This window comes from Lipophrys pholis, assembly GCF_963383615.2.
Source record: "Lipophrys pholis genome assembly, chromosome: 2".
Classification (NCBI taxonomy): Eukaryota; Metazoa; Chordata; class Actinopteri; order Blenniiformes; family Blenniidae; genus Lipophrys; species Lipophrys pholis.
In genome coordinates this window covers 18,974,613-18,992,448 of record NC_137636.1, presented here as the reverse complement: position 1 = coordinate 18,992,448, position 17,836 = coordinate 18,974,613, and the positions used below count along the sequence as shown (strand labels likewise).

At 41.2% G+C, this 17,836-nt stretch overlaps 1 protein-coding gene across 1 annotated transcript in view; it reads right to left on the bottom strand.

Moving 5' to 3' along the window:
* Positions 1-5,415: 5,415 nt before the first annotated feature.
* Positions 5,416-17,836, bottom strand: part of smyd3 (SET and MYND domain containing 3) — a 77,448-nt gene continuing 65,027 nt past the window's right edge. The window contains exons 9-12 of the mRNA XM_080458784.1: positions 16,229-16,316; positions 14,899-15,073; positions 5,935-6,043; positions 5,416-5,806 (exon numbers count right to left, since the gene is read on the bottom strand). Of these exons, the coding sequence (XP_080314910.1) occupies positions 5,696-5,806; positions 5,935-6,043; positions 14,899-15,073; positions 16,229-16,316 (483 nt within the window). The 3' untranslated portion in view covers positions 5,416-5,695. The remainder of the gene's footprint in view (positions 5,807-5,934; positions 6,044-14,898; positions 15,074-16,228; positions 16,317-17,836) is intronic.

Genomic DNA, 17,836 nt, shown 5'->3' with positions numbered 1-17,836 from the left:
AAATCTAATGTGGTAGCACTTTATAATTCAAGCAATAAGCGAACGTCTTCATCAGGCCTTGGTATCGTCCCTGTGTTATATATAGTAAGGTAGTCCATGTGAATCTATGTAAATCTACTTATTCACCAAACCTGTGATGTCAGATTATAAGGTCAAGCAGGCGAAAACGCCTTGTCAGAGGGACAAATTGACAGATGTGCTGTTAAATATTTTTGCAGGAGCATTTAAGAATTATAACGTGTTATCTGGAAATCTGACACATAGCATCTGACTTATTAAGTATTGTGTGTTTAAGTTTGGGTCGAACCACATTTACTAAAACCAGATGTTCCCATTAGTATCCAGAGAACCTTTCGTTGAGTTAAGTCGCAAGACATTGGGCCAGTTGTTAGGAAAAACTCAATTGAAATAGGTTTTTGTGTCAGATTGTAAGAAACCACACAAATGCCAGCTGCAGGATCCTCATTGTGCATGTGGTGTGTCCATGATTTAACATCATACTCTCCTCTGCAGATTTACTGTTTTTGTGAATGTGGTCCGACACATTGTGTTGATGGAAGTGTACGATGGAGGGATGTAAATAAAGGAATGTATTGAAAGAGCTCCACAAGTGATTTTTCATTCTTCGCACATAAAATGGACAAAAAAAGATACACAGCATGTGCTCAGTTCCAATACATAAAAAGAAATATCCACATTTTGCATCATAACTCATTAGAAATGTAGAAAAAATAAAGTTAAGCTGATGTTGCAGCATGGATTCGTTGAAAGCACATGAGATTGAAGAGTATAACTCAAAATTTGTTTAAGTCTCTTGGTTTGATGCTGTCAAATAGTCTCATTTCACTCATGAATGCTTTACTTTAATGTCAATATTTTAACATAGGTCCCATCAAACACTTTTGAGACTCCATTTTCTAGCAAAACCTGGATGTTCACAAGACTGTTGTGGGTTTTACCACACAAAACTGATATCTTATTGTGAAGCACTTATCTGTGAAAAGTGCTATATAAATAAAATGTACTTACCACCTGAAGACCGTTTACACCATCCCACATTAAGAATATCCTGGAGACACTCGTCTCGGAGAAGCTCCGGCCAATGGCCAAGGCTCACCTCACCCTCACCTCCAGTTTGCCTACCAGCTGCGACTCTGGATAGAGGACACTTTCGACTTCCTGCTCTATCGCATCTTTGCCCACCTGGATGGAGCAGCCAACACTGTGAGTCATGGTCTTTGACTTCTCCTGTATCTTCAACACCATCAGGCCGACTCTGCTGGGCCAGAAACCGGTGGTCTGCGGGATTATGTGTCAGGAACACAGGACATCAACAACTCCATCTGCCATCTCCAGAAGTTCTCTGATGACTCCGATGATGTGTCAGCAGGGGTGATGAGGCCGAGGACAGAGTGACGGTGGATAACTTGGTCACTTGGTGTGAGCAGGACCATCTGCAGCTCAAAGTGAGAAAGACCAAGGAGCAGGAGGTGGACTTGAGGAGGGACAGGGTGTTTGTGTCCCCCACCTCCATCCAGAAGGCCGGTGTGAACACTGTGGAGGAGTACAAATACCTGGGGTACATTTTGACAGTAAACTAGACTGGGTGATAACACCGAAGCTCTTTACAACAGGAGCCAAAGCTGTTTCTGTTTTTTGAGGCAGCTGAGGTCTTTCAAAATCTGCTGCTCTCTCCTCAATCTTCTCTCTTCTCTCTCTCTTTGTGCGTTCCCCCCCGGTCGTGTACGGCAGCCATGCCAACTTCTAATAAAGGCAGCAACAGGAGGAGACTCCAGGTCTCTCCCTGTTGCAAGAGCAAAAATTGTTCTGACTCCGAAGGCTCTTAATCGCATCATATTGTTGGCCCAAGCTGCCGAACAGGACAAGGGCAAAAAAAAATTAAAAATAAATCTGCTGCACTGTGCTGAAGGTGTTCTATGAGCCTGTTGTGGCAAGCACTATCCCATTGCTTGTTTACATTACTTTGGTGAGAGATACAGTCAAACTGTGAGAACAAATGATGCTGAAAACAATTAAGTATAAGGTAAAAATACTGAAATGCAAAATAAAGATTGATTTAAACAATCTTGCAACACTTGCAGATTGTTTATAAAAACATACTAGATATTTCAAATATCAAAGAAGGAAAGTAGCTTGAGAAGAGTTACACTTTTTAATGTCTTACAAATATATGTGAGAAATATTTAGAAAAATCAAGCATCCAGCCAAATTCAAAAAGCTCTTGATGTGAGACAAAGCATCTTTGGAGTGACACGAGAGAGGGAAGGGGGCACAATTTGGGTTGAGCCCTGTAAGCTCTTCCCATACTTTGAAAAACCCTGTAATAAATAATTGTGAGTAAACCAGAAGCCACTATTTAATGAGCTCCTCGCGAGAGGTAAAACTATGCCATTAAGCCTAGAACTGTAATTTAATGTCAATTATGTGGGTTTGCCTGTAAACATGCATCCTACAAGCATCTAGTCTTCTTCACATCGATATGTTTGTCCATTGTGGAATGCTGAATAGAAAAAAATGAAAAATAGGCTTTCTTTTTTTCTTTGCTCTGTTGTGAACAAAGAGCTGGACGAGAAGTGTGAACACACCCTGAGCTTCCTCTGCCTGTGTATGAGCAGCTTAAAACCCTGCAGGCAGATCTCTCAGTGACATATTGCCCCATTGAGTCTGCTTTGATCATCAGCGCACAGCAAGACACAGGAAGGAGGAGTGGGGAGGAATGAAAGAGGAGAAAGAAGAGAGGAAAGTAGTAACAATGAAATGCAAAGGGAAAGAAAAACAAGTGATTAGGGAGAAACATGTCTTGTATAGGGGGAGGGAAGAGATGAGGCATGGAAGATCTGGACGATTGCAAAAAGTAATGATCAGACCAAGAATGAGAGTGGTGAAGTTAGTCGCTTGCAAATAGCTTAGATTCATTTGGAAAAACAAAAAATAAAAATTAAGAATCAAAGAACAACGGCAGCTGGTGAGATAATTCCATTAAAAAAAAAAAAAGTCTTGCTTTTTTATTCGAGGTGATATTATCGAATAACTTCTCGTCTCGGACCGAACAAACACAGGAAAACTTTTGAAGAGATATTTGCATGTATCAAACCTTTAGTCAGCCCATTGTCTATAAGGAGTGAAGAGCTCCAGAGTAAACAGACAACAGAAGAACAGTGGTTTTGTCTTTTTGAAAGCGAGTTCATCCTCCACTGCTGCTGAGCAGGAAGCCCAAAACAAATCTTTCAAATGATCCAAAGCTCAGCAGGTGGGATCCAAAAGGATGTCGTAAAATTTTGATCGACATGTTTTATTGTTGTATTAGGAATGCTGTAAATCAATTTGGAATTAATAGCAAGTTCTCTATTTCAATTTCTAACCACTGGATGGCCCCTCTGAGTACATTTGGATCAGACTTAGTTTAAAGACAAAGTGCATGTGGAGAGGAGAGCCCAGAAGTCACAGGGCTGGAGAGACGGAGTGAGACGGAAAGAGTGACGAGCGGCGAGGAGGTCCGTCAGGGTGCAGACAGAGAGGTGGAGTGTCTCGAAAATGAGAGTGAAAATTGAAAGTGGGGAGAGAGTAAATGGCACAAGGGTGAGTAAAAGAAGGTGGTTAAACCAGCTGGGTGTCCCTCTTTTTTGATTGGCCCGGGCTGCCTGTAGAGATGGAGCGAAAGAGAGCGGAGAGACACCAAGGAAAGGTGAATTTAATTTGAAAAGCTTTGGAGAGTGAGAGGCAGCAAGGTGGGGAGAAAGACAGCAAGTGACAGGAGAGAGAGAGAGAGAGAGAGAGAGAGAGAGAGAGAGAGAGAGAGAGAGAGAGAGAGAGAGAGAGAGAGAGAGAGAGAGAGAGAGAGAGAGAGAGAGAGAGAGAGAGAGAGAGAGAGAGACACACACACACAGAGGATAATGGTTCAGCAGCAGTAAAATCTAATTTGACGGATGTTATGATATGAGCAAGGAGGAGCGGAGAGAGTAAGAAAGGGGAAGAAGCAGAGCCCACAAGGAGGGAGGATCAGTACAGCAGGACGAGCTTTCCTACAAGGCCGTTCAGTTGAGTTCACCATCATCATCACTGCAGAACTTGTTTATTCAGTAACCAGAAATGTTTGTAAAGACAGAAGAAACGCATACTCATGATCATTTCTGTAATTACGATGATTTAGGTTCAAAACTATTTAATACTTCCCGTGGGTTCACCACCTGCAGGAAGGTTCTTAATCGGTGCATTGTGATCTGGGTGACGGTGCTCAGACTGCCAACCCCGCGACCCGGAAACGGATAAGCGGGAGAAAATGGATGGATGGATGGACTATTTAATACAGAATTATATTATCCAGAACTTAGCTGAAAGTGGTAAAAACAGTCATAAATTACTCTCTAGCCTTACAACTCTACCATAACCGTAGCTGCTGTGCTATACAGTTCAGGCTCCACAATGTAGACCGGCCAAGTGTAGTCTGCACCCAGTTATTGGACCCTGAAAAGATAAAAAAACACAACCATGCACTCTCACACACCCACACACTCTTTCCCTCGCAGGAAATGCTGTCATACGTTTGCAAACAGCAGAATTTTGGGATTACCGAGGGAAGTGTGTGTGTGTGTGTGTGTGTGTGTGTGTGTGTGTGTGTGTGTGTGTGTGTGTGTGTGTGTGTGTGTGTGTGTGTGTGTGTCTGTGTGTGTGTGTGTGTGTGTGTGTGTGTGTGTGTGTGTGTGTGTGTGTGTGTGTGTGTGTGTGTGTGTGTGTGTGTGTGTGTGTGTGTGTGTGTGTGTGAGTGCCCTTTCCACTGCAAACATTCATGGTTTCATGCACACTGATAGGGCAACACATACAAACAGGGATTTTGCATGGGAAGTGTGAGTGTGAGTGTGTGTGTGATGGATATGCAGAGAGGTTGATGGATGTTTTGAAAACCCTGCTTCACTAAATCAACACACACACACACATGCATGCACGCACACACACACAGAGTTTAGGAATCCCTCATCACGATGGAATCTACAGATTACGCAGGAGACAGCGGCCTACAGGAGCCCACAGGGGTCCACGGGGGCCTCCTTCCCTGTGTCCCACATGTAAACACAATTGGCCAACCTGTAGAATTCATTGTTTTACATGAACACGAGTTTCACTTAAAATGGCTACAAAAGGAAACAGCAGAAGAACCACAGACAGAATGCCAGGGCGTCAAAACAAGCTGCCAGCAACACTTTGTTGTTACTTGTTCAACTAAATTATTGTTTGTTTTCTTTCCTTTAGTGGAGTGCAGTGAAAGCCGCCTGAGGGATATTCACAGTATGACTTTTCATGGAAAGATTTTATGAATAAAAATCATATTGCATGACAAATAATAACCATAACAAGGAACCTGGTTGATGTTGTAATAACTGCATTGCAATTGTTATTCTCCAGTTTATTTTTCTAAAAAAAAATTGTAAATGTAATATTAATAAAATGGGAACATTAAAACACTTCACTGTTGGCATAAAAAACACTTTTTAATGTCTATAATCAACCGAAGGACACAGTTTGAAGAGGAGGTCAACTATCAATGTGGGGGTTAGTGGTTCAGTCCCCGTCTACTCTTTACTGTTGAGGTTTACAAATACATTTTTAGCTTGACATGTCATTGAAGAGGAAAACTAACAGAGTGACATCCTAGAGAGCAGTCTGTTTTGTTTCAGGATTAGTGTGGTGACTGCTGATCCATCTCACAGCGACATTCCTCCATTTTCATCTTTAAGTCAACCATCAAGGGGTGATCATCTCCGTGGGTGAGCTTTATGATATTATATGCCTTGGGAAACAGAAATGTAAAAGAAATATAAAAATGGCATTTTTTCCTTCACTCCAGCAGGCTTTCAGATCAGCTCTTTACCCACATGACTTCAGAGTGGCAGTCTGTCAGCATTTCATCCTTCATACCTGTTTGAATGTGTCCAAAGCTTCCTTGATGTTTTCCAGGTAATGCTGCAGCTTTCCTACTCGCATCAGCTGGACGCCATGGGCCGGATGGGGGTCAGGGTAGTACTGTCTTCAAAGAGAGAAACAGGGATGAGGATGGGATCAGGTTTATCTTTAGCTTGGTGTTTGATGGGTGAAATTAGAACGGTAATGTATGAGGGGGTCAGGTTATTGGAGGCGTATTTGGGGATCAGCAACACTGAAAAATGTCCATTCATCCATCGTATTTCCCATTTAGTCTAGATGGGGTGGTGGAGACAATATGAAGAATATAAAGAAGCCAAGACCTCCTTGTCCTCCCCATAGATCAACCACAGGCTCTGCTCCTTGTTTGCTATGCTCTTCCTGGGCTGTGGCCTTGTTGGGGTAGAAGGTCTTTTCACATCACAGGTGGACAACAGGTGTCTTGTACGCTGCCCAGACTGTGGTCGGGTTGCCCACGTGTCCTCGCTGGGCTCAGCCTTGAAAAGGCTTCGGGGAAGGCAGTGCATGTCCATCACCCCAAGAGTCTAACGGTGGAAGAAGTGCAAAGCTCCAATAGAATGAGAGGGCTGGGAGCCATGAGCCATTGTGAACCTTTGCAACAGAAGCTCCTCCAACAGATCTCTCCTAACAATGTTAGAGTTTGAATTTAGATTTTTTTGGCGTACATTCACATTCAGTTAACCTTCACTACACATACTAGGAGCAGGATTGCAGCATCCAGAGAGTTTCCTTGCTCAGTGATCCACAGTGGTTGCCCGTTGGTAGTGTGATTTCAAGCAACAAAGCTGCAAACACAAAATTGCTTCTCTAACTTCATGGCCACCCACTCCCTAAGAACAAAATGGAACAAACAAAAAAATGGTAGCAATCTAAGTGAGACCAATCAAGTAATAATGACAAAAGAAGAAGAAGTAAAATGTCACGAAAAGACAAAATGAAATAAAAACAAAATCGAATTAAAGTAAGAAAAACTGAGATCAAGAAAAATAAAGGGAAAAAAAGAAAAGTTTTCAATGAAATAAAAAAAACATACTTTTACTGTAACTTTTATTTTTATTCCTTTTCTTGATCTATGATCACTTACACTAGATTGGATTGCAATTTTATTAGTTTGTATAGTTTTAGTGCTATTTTATTTAATCTTTATTTTTGCCAATAATCTTGTATTGTTGAGGGCGGGTGGGAGGGTTTTTTTTTGTGAATGTTGCTGTGTTGTAATTATTGTTCAATGTAATGATGAAAAAGACAATAAACAAAGTGTGAAAAAAGAAGAAAGTTTACACTGTGCTTTCTAGGTTAACAAATCCTCCTCGGGATGTTTTAAATAACTTCAGCCAAACCTTTACCAAGGACCCTAAACAGTAGGAAACCCTAATAACCGTAGACCTATTGTTTGAAACCTTGAAACACCAGCTCGGAACACATGAAAAGACGTTCTCATTTGATAGTCAGGGTAAAAAACGCATCATTGGATGAATTTCATCTTTACTTCAACATGGAAACACGGAGTGTCTACAGATTAGATTTTGCTGTAATTTGCCAGCATTCTCACTCTGCAGTCAGAGCCAAACCACTGACTTTCACAGTGTGGACTATGAATAAAATCTAGCGTGTGTGCATGCGAGCATAAGTTGGTATGTGTTTGTTAGAGCAACAGCGGCAGGGAAAGCCTAAAACTATTCAAGTGTGCTTAAGTGCACATTATGCGGGTGGGGGGTGGCGGATGGGGCTCCCCGCAGAACCTCCTGCTGTGATCTCGCCTCAGCCTGGGGCGAGTGCGGCTGAAATGCTGGGGGCGCACTCGCTCAGCTTCTCTGAATTTTCCCTCTGCTGATTTCTGGGCTGGGGGTGTGGCTCTCTCTGGGGTGGTTCGCTGGAGCCTTCCCGGGCGGCGGTGTTCAAACCCGGTGGCCTTGGCTCCCGGGGTGTCGGTGCAGGCTTCTCCACAACAGTTCCAACCACACCCAGTGGGCAACCCCCCCCCCCCCCCCCCCACACACACACACACACACACACACTTCATCAATGAGATGTACTGCTGTTGTTGCTTGTTTATTTATTTCACCATCAAAATCAGGTACTTCTGTATTTGTTGTTGCTACTTTGCTGATTTCTGTACCTGCTCGAAAGTCATGTTAATATCGAGACAGTGCTGCTCAATTTCGTTTAAATCTCACAACAGTTGGAAAGTGTTTGGATCGGTGTGTTCACCCCCCCACCTCCCTACCCCGCACCTCTCTCTCCACAATCTTCTCTCTTTCCTCTCTCTTTGAGCGTTCCCACCCCGGTCCTGTACGGCAGTCGTGCCAGCTTCCAATAAAGGCAGCGACAGAAGGAAATTCTAAATCTCTTCTTGTTGCACGAGCAAAAGCTGTTCTGACACCGGAAGGCTCTCGATCACATAATATTGTTTGCCCAAGCTGCTGAACAGGACAAGGGGAAGAAGAAAAAAAGTGCACATTATGCATGTCTCAGTGTTCGTGCGCTTCAAGATACCTGCTTTGCTGTGTGTACGTGCTCATGTGCTTGCATGAGTACTTCTCTTCCTAGCTCAGCTTTTTTTTTTTTTTATTCAAGTCATTTTCATTCTTTTGTAGTTTCACTACTGTCAGTCAACACTACACCATGCAACATGACTAACATTGTGCAGACGTAGACGCAAAGTCAAATACAGTCACTGACTGAAGTGCAGCAATTCCCCTGATACAAGCACAAAAAAACAGGGATGCATTGGGGGAAAAAAATGGTCACAAACTATGAATGTACTGAGATACGGTGCATACTATCGCTCTTCATTCTTTTCTCTGTTATTTTCAATTCCTTTGATAGATTTCCAATGTCTGGCACAGATTCATATTTAAATCAGGCACATCCATGGTTTAGCCAACTTATAAAGAAATACTTCCAGTTGTCATGCAAATGTATCTTCAGGTCCTTGTGGGTCGAGAAGGGAGGGAAGAAGGCAGGACGTAACACAGATAATGCAGAAAGTATCAAGTGTGGACACCCCCTGATTGCGTGGTATTCAGAATCATTCACTCAGACATGGAACACACTTGATTAAAAAGATATTGAAGGGGCAGCCAGTAAGCAATTTGTAACTCAAAAATGGATGCAGCCAGGATCCCCAGTAAAGACATGGAGCAAAAACTTACTCTTAATGTGCGGAAAAACATTTTGAAAATATTGGTGTCTTTTGACCAATTATGTCTTTTATCATGCGGTGGGTTGTGTGTACTTTTGTTTTCCTTATTAAACACAAAGGATGAAAGGAACACATAAATATATAGATTAGATATAGATGCAACCATTCAAATGACAATTATATTCAGGTTTTCGTGCATCCATTTGTACACTTATTCTTTATTTGCTCTGACAAATTTCATGACCACATCATAAACATGTCAATAACATTATGACACAACTGGATTAGTGGTGTTTACATGTGCCCATGCATGAAAGTTGATGTGCATTGATGCTTTGCATCCTTTGTATATAAAGCTCACATAATGTAAATGTTCACACACCGAACTGGGACATTTCAGCATCCTATAAAGATAAATACACACCAGGGACCTGTAGGAAACAGCTTTGTTGTTACCAAACACTGGAGTTCTCAAAACACTCATTTACCCGACTCCACTTTTCCTTTATTCTCTTTTCTTCTCACCCCTCTCTTCTAATCTCTTATTCCTTTTCCCGCTTCACATCTCCTCTACTCTGCTCTTGCCCCTTTCTATTTGTGCTCTTTATCCGGCGAGCTGCAGGGATTAAAGTTGCCGATGTTGTTCGTCTGGTTTCCTTTTTCCTCTGCAGCTCTGCATTCACTCCTCTCCTCCACTTTACCTCTGCTCCTTTCTTTAATCTTCCCTCCATTTCCTGTTCTGCCCTGCTGTTCACTCTTGATTGCACATGTAAAACGCTATTTTATTTTAAGGGACTGTGCAGTGACAAAGCACAAACCTTTCTCCATTTCTATTCTTGTTCCTCTCTCCTTCTAACACTCAGGCACAAACCAAAATTAAACAGAAATGAAAACACACACAGACAAACACCCGTAATATGTGAGCACGAGTACAAAGATCAAATTGATGGTCAAATTGAATCCACCTCACCTTGTATAACCCGGTATAATAAGGTATTTGCCCGATTTCACTGAGTAAATGCAAGGAGGAGGATGCGATATGCAATTCAATTGAGCTGGGTAAACAGAAACTGCATTGGTATAAACAAAGTACAGTTTTTAAGTGTTTTTTCATCAGTTGAAGAAAACTAATAATGTCATCCTTTGATTCATAAGGAAACCTGCCTTATTTAACCAATGAAATCAAAGTTAATGAACTTCTTTGAAAGAGCCCCAGTGCTAATAGCTCATTTGTCCACATCTTCAAGCTGAACTAAACTGCTGACTGAGGGGCCTCGTAATTACAGAGGTGGTCTCTGATCCTGTGGTTAAATTTCAATTATTAGATAGGAAGCTCAAAGACTAAACCAACATTACTCTGACATGAATAATAACAAGTTACAATGTTTATTTAATTATCAAGCGAGTGGTTCAGGCTGCCATGACATGCAAACACGCACATCAAGACCACACACCAATTAAACCTCCTCTTTGCATATAGAACCACAAAGCAATTAAAATTATTTCATTACCTCCCTGTCTACTGATTTGATTCCCGGGAGAGTAAATTGATCAGGAATACTCATCGGGTACAGCTAGAGAGCCTGTAGCTCTCGGGTATGAGCAAGAGAGTGGGCAAGAGAAAGAAATTAATAGTAGTGCAAAAAGTGTTGTATTTCCAAGCAAATGCTGTGGGAATAATGAGTTGCTTGTTCAGTCGGGGGGAAAAAAATGAGCGGCCTGTTTATGTGAGGAAAGCATGGATTATCTTCCGAACTAGAAAACTGTGCAGCGAGAAATAAAACACAGAGGAAAGATTAAGTCTGAGCACTCAGCTTAATTGTATTTTGTTAACTGTCAGAATCATTTTTGTTCCACAAACTCAGTTAGACGTGCTGAGAAAAATCAATTATCTGTTAGCCAGAACAAATTAGGATATAAAAGTCACATGTTTTATTTACTCTTTGTGTGTGTGTGTGTGTGTGTGTGTGTGTGTGTGTGTGTGTGTGTGTGTGTGTGTGTGTGTGTGTGTGTGTGTGTGTGTGTGTGTGTGTGTGTGTGTGTGTGTGTGTGTGTGTGTGTGTGTGTGTGCGTGTGTGTGTGTGTGACATAAAGGTGCGACTGGTCATGAAAACAGAGATGTGTTTGATGGCAGTGGCAGTGGCAGTGGCAGTGGGGTAATTATCCAAAACACCACTTGAATATAAAAAAAAAAAAAAGTAAATTCTGTTTAACACAAAGCTTAGGAAAATCTTTTTAGAGTAAAAATACACTGAAAAAAAATGAAATGCAAGACCATAATAAATGTTTTAGTTGCAAAAACCTCCAACAGGATTGACTTTCAGAGAAAAAGATTCCAGCACCCCCAGAAAATGGAATTCATTGCCTGTGGTTGATGGAGATGATGATATGAGTTTCACTCTCAATTTGGGAGAAATGAGAGAGCTCCTTCACTTGAATTTAAAAATACATGAATCTATTTTATCTGGTCTGGTGGTGAAGAGGCTTTATTCAGTATGCAGGGGAAATGAATGTTATCACTGGCTGTGCAAAAATAAATGTATATAATTCAGTTGAAAAGGAGGACATATCTGTCTCCAACTCCACCTGAGCAAATCACACTCTGGTTACCGCTCATCACTGCACCGTCGCTATGAACAAGTTGTTTTGTGTCTGTGTCTTAAAGATTCATCCACATCAACAACTCTAAAGTGATGCACAATTAACCACAAACGTCCATCTTATAGTGTGTGAGTTCTGTCGCAAAAGTTTGACCCACAGGTCATGAAATACAATATAATGCAAGGAGGGAAACTCAGTGACATCACACTGTTACAAATGACTCAAATATAGTTTCTAAATACAGAGCCATTTCTAAGGACTGAGATCACACCTGTGATCTGCTTCATTGTTAAATGAATTGAAGCCTAATCAGCCTTTTTTCCTGGGAAGTTCCAGGCAGCCTCAGGAGCCACGAGGAAAGCAGAACAAAGAGACCATCACTCTCTCTACAACTTCTCTGTTCTGCGTAAAGCTAATGGCTGCTCAGCACATTATGGATCGATGGATAGAAAGACGGATGCTCCCTTCTAACAGTCCAACAACTCAAGAGAGAATCCAATTTGATCCAAGTTTTTCACAAGGAAAAGCTACAATTAAACGAAACTTTTCTAGAGTGGAAACAGACAGTATGAGGAAATATTGTACTTCAGCTGCTCATATTGATTCTGGCATACTTGGTATTTCTGGACACACACTTTTGGAGGATCTATATTTCAGTGTGGCGTTAAGTATTTACATAGACTTTCCAATTAGAGCAACTATTTTTTAATGTAATGGTGAATATATAATGAATGGCCAAAGCCTTCTTTTCTCAACATGTCTCCTAATCCGATCAGTGATCTGCATGAAGTGTTTTCTTCTTCCCCAGAAAGTGGAACGAAGAACAGTGCGCTGCTCTAATGGAGCCTGTTTTAAAAAACTTTGCATTTCCATTGCAGCCACTATCATGTTCACAGACTGACACTGAGCACATCACTGTTTTACCAAAGTCACTGCAGAAATATTTTGCTACAGAATTCTTTACTGCCAAATGTGAATGGGTGTTAAGCCTTCCAGCAAATATTACCAGAAATTCCAATCTCATATTTTCCGGCAAAAATAAAGACGTGTGTGCCCAGATAGCCTTTATGTTTTGTTATGTACAGCATCTAACACAGCATCTAACTTATCCACACATCCAAACTTGAAAATGAGCAAATCCGTAAAAGCAAATTATGTGCAGCTTGAAGTCGATGAGCATTAATCACAGAGAAAAACCTCTCTATACTTGACAGACGGTAAAGAGATGAAACTGAGGACCTGAGAGGGAGTGAGAGAAGAAAAGAGTACAGAACGAAGAGCAGGACAGGAGGAAGAGGAAGATGGAGAGCTCCTGCAGCTATCTTTCTTCCCCGCCATCTGAAGATCCCTAGAGAAAGATAGCAGATGAATATGTAGTATCTTCCTCCCACTCTTTCTCTCACTTTCTTCTCATGAATCTTTCCTCGCCTTCTTTTATATTCCTTCATTCACTGTTCCCTCCTTCCTGCCATCTTCATACTCAGTGCGTTTCATTTGTCCGCATTATATCATTCTTCACTGCTCCTCCGCCTCCCCGCTGATCACGTTCACCCTGCACCTCACCCCCCCCCCCCTCTCTCTCTCTCTCTCTCGCTCTCTCTCTCTCTCTCTCTCTCTCTCTCTCTCTCTCTCTCTCTCCTGATTTATTTATAGGATGTTGTTGCTTCTCTCCTGTGGATATGTTGTTACCGTTGTGAGTTAAAGAGCAGAGTCGTGGCACTGGAGTGCTGCCCTTCACAGAAGATCAATTAGTCTCACACTCGTATACGCACAAAAGTGTGTGGGCACAATGAGGAGGTCAATCATGCTGTAGAAAAGAAGCATGGCTCGGTTGGTAGGGCAGTCATCTCCCAATCGGAAGGTTGCAGGTTCGAATCCCACCTGCATTCTGAATTGTCCTTGGGCAAAACACTGAATCCCAAACAGCTTCCAGTGCCTTGCGTGGCTGCAGCCATCATTGGTGTGTGAATGTGATGAACTATGTAAGCGCTTTGGGGCTGCTCCAGCAGTGGTAAGGCGCTATGTAAGTCCATCATCTCAATATTTACAAGTGCTTAGCTGAAAAGGACACGATTTCAAACTAGATTATTAGTGTTTTGTGACAATGTATGTTATATTCATACACCATTCTTGTCTTTGTGGTGCTTTTCCACTTATTTTGTGTTTTACAAATTTCGACTACACTTTTGTAGTTGCAGTACTCACTACAATGACTGGTGCAAAGTGTTAACTTCTGGCCTTGCTGTGCATCTCCTGAATCTTTCAGCCTCTATAAGATCGTCGGCCTTCTAATAAAAATAGAGGGATCCATATGAAGGAACATAAAATGCAATCTGAAGGACATGTGAAGATCATGAAAGCATCTGGATTGAATAGTGAGCTCAAACCTTTGAAGTCATAATCTGTATTTGTGAAGTTATGTAATCCTGTCCCAAATGAGGGAGTTGCACTTCAGATGCACTCAGAGTGAATTAATGTTGTCTTCTCCCTCACGTGCACAAACCAGCAAATCTGTAGGCCAACATCCAGGCATAAATAGAAAGTAGGCATTTTAGGAAGAAATTACGATTAAAGTGGAGTTTAAAATTGGGTGTTTTGTTAAATTGCACATTTTCTGTATGAACTCAATGCAAAATAAACTTAATGAAGATGTATTGCAATTACAAAATTATGTCCAGTACAAAAAACGTTTATAGTCTATAGTATTAAATTAACTTGTACCCACCGGTCCTTTCTATTTGCTACAGATCCCAAAATGTTTTTATTGTGAAAATACAGGAAATCCAGCATTCAGTCAAAAATGTGCCCTTAACACATAAGGTAAATGTATTGTGTGGGTTTAAAGTTAATTGGGTGAGTCTTAGGATTGATGTATGAGCATTTGCAGTTCAGTATTTACTTACATTTTAAAAGACGTTTTTGTGAGGATTGTTTTGTTCAGTCCGCTGGTGAAGCAGCTTTACTTAACTCACATTCCAAAGATCTGCTCGTTATCTAACTGGTGTTGATTGGCTGTGACTTCCTGCTACTCTACCAGAGTAATGGATTACTGGCCTGCTTAGCGAGTACTCTGCCTTTGGCTCTTTTGAGTGGAATAGGCTGTGGCCCTGTTTATAATCTGACAACTGCAGATTACAGCTGTTTTCAGATGAAAATGTTCTACTAATGCCAAACACACACTCACAGCCATTTACCTGTATGCTGGAAGTGTCTTCAGACCGTATTTCATAGCTTCTTCCCAGAGTTGCAGGTGGATCGCAGCATCTAAAGCCATGTCTGTAATTCTGAGCTTGTAGAGATTTTCATCAGGTACTCCGGCACCAACGGCTGATAATAGATGATGAGAGTTCTCGAACAGCGTTTTCCAATCTGGAAGGTGACTTAAGGAGAAACTTTTGAAAATGTTTACTGGGTGCAGTACAAAATGCGATTAAAGCCTTACACTGAGGGAATTCTTCATTCATTGACACATTTTCACTTATTCATGACAATGACTGAATTTCTTGATACAGATAAGTGCAAAGACAAACATCTTCAAAGTTTGTCTATTTCCAAGCTCTCTGTGGTATCACTATGAGAACGGTTAAGGATGAGATTAATGAACGTGACAGCACAGCACTTGAATAGTCTACTTCACACAAGGGTTTTAATTGCTTTGTTAATTGTGTACTAAAATTTAATGACCAACAAGATTTGAAGTTACCTTTACACAAGACATAAATGCTGCTTATTAGTAAATCAAGTTGTGATTGAAGATTTTTGAAATGTAAAATTTGTTTTTGCAGATTAATTCATTCAGATGTGCTGCACTGGTAATTTCAGACCTAACTGTTTTTATTAGGGTCTGTTTCTTGTCCCCTACACGAACCAGGGTCTACATCCCTCCCCCAATCTATCTGTCTGTCTATTCTATCCTTTCCTCTCCTCTATACTCTCACCCCAACCAGCCAGCAGAAAGCCTCCACCTCGGAGTCTGGTTTCTGCAAAGGTTTTCTTCCTGTAAGAGGGAGATTTTCCCTTCCACAGTCACTCTGCTTGCTCATGTGGATTTGTTGGGTTTCTCTCTGGTAAAAGCAACTAGAAATGACTGTTTTGTATTTGGTGCTATGTAAATAAAGCTGAATTGAATTGAATTGACGTTGTGGATTTGCGTCACTTCATGACGTTTACAGATTGATGATGCAAAATAAATATCGAGATAAACTCTATCATGTTGAAAACTATAATTGTCAGGAATGGTAAAATATGTTGTCTATTGAATATTGTGAATTCATAATATACGGTAAATATGATCTTAGAAAAGCTTTAGTCCATGGACAACTTTTATGCCCATTGTGCCATTAAGCCCGTTTTAGAAAAATGGCCCAACCAAATATAGCAAGTAAGTGCAGACATTTCACTTCTAATATGTGGCCCTACACTGTATATTGTATTTCTATGTTGCCCTCAGTGGAGAAGGTTTGGACAAGCTTGAAATAAACCCTTTGTTTTCACATGTAGTGATTTTTTACAAGAAAAGGATCCTGGACTCTCCTTTCAGTTCGTCCAACTTCGGCACCGCCTCCTTCAGAGGACGCCACACAGCTTCTTCACCTGACAGCATGAGCTCATCCTGATCGCAAAGCAGAGGAAAGACATGTTAGACGTCAACACTGACAGAGTGAACTTCAACACTTTGAATGAACAAAAACAAAGACATTATTTGGCCTTCATGGATGCTTTTGAAACTCTTTCACTGAAAAAGATCATTCAAGCCACAGTGTCTCAGTCTCAAAAAAAAATAGGACTTTTTTTTCCAATTGACTGAGTTTTGTATCAACTGGAACAATATTTTTCCAATAGGAAATGTACTTTTTGCTGCATGAAGACAAAACAATGGGATACAAACTAGATCCTCAAAACATACAGCGAAAGATGACATTTTATATTAATACAGTAATTTGAAATAAAGCCAGTAGTTATATTTCAGAAACATACATATCAAGACGAATTGTCTGTGATCTGGCACAGCACAGATTTACGAGAAGATAAAACAAACACAAACATCAAAATCAAGCCCCAAGTTTGATGTCAACAGTCATCTGTCGCCATGACAACTTTAGGCCACAATCCGGCACGCTGTCATCATCAGCTGAAGATTAAAGGGAGCAAGAACGGCAGAGTGCGTGTGCGTGTGCTGGTGTGCATGTGAAACAAAGGTTGGCTGAACAAAATGAATACTATTGTCCCGCAGAATCAACTGAGTGCTCACTCTTACCTTATCTCCCAAACACACAGAATCCCAAACAGATGCCGTATTTGTCAGAATTGCTCTGATGTGGTGGAGTCAGACCAAAGTGCCATAGAGTGACAGAGAGAACAAAAGCCATAGGCAGAAGTGAGGGCAGAGAGAAAAAGAGGTGAGGGAGAGGGAAACAAAAAGTGACGAATAGAGACAGAGACAGTGAGGAAACATTCGGACAGGAAGATGAACTGGATTGAGATGGATGGGAAATAGAAGTGCAGCTGAAGACAAGATAATTTTTCTCATTTTTCAGGTGGTGGTCAGAGAGTGAGAGGGTGTGGAGACGTGGAGCGTAACGGAGTGACAGAGAGGAAGAGGAGGACTGCAGGAGATAAGACAGCATGTGAGAGAGAGTGAAGGAGGGGAACGGAGAAGAGGACACCAAAGGGTACACCAAAACACGTTCTGCTCCGATACACTGTGTAAGCCCAGAGCAGCACAACACAAGGCGTGTGAATGTGTGTGTGTTTAGGACAGAAAGAGTGAGCCAGACAGTGAACGCATGAGTGTGTTTCAACTTCCAGACATACTTTTTAAAGCTCTAAAACAAAATAGCTTAATGCTTTATGTAGGATGTTTGTGTTTGCCTAATTCAGGGTTCTACAGACATTATAACTAAAACATAAATTTTTGCCTCCCACCAAATAAATGATTTATGTTGTATTTATAACATTTGAAAAAACTGTTCACAAAAAGTGAGAAATTCTGTGATTGGTAGTTTGTAGTAATTAGGCTTTTTGAGCTTACATCCTAGGAAACCCTGTTTCCTTTCCTTGTAAATGGTGGCACATTGGTTGGTAAGGAACTTGCGTTCACAAACAGCTTTCCTCTGCTGTTGACCCTGGTTC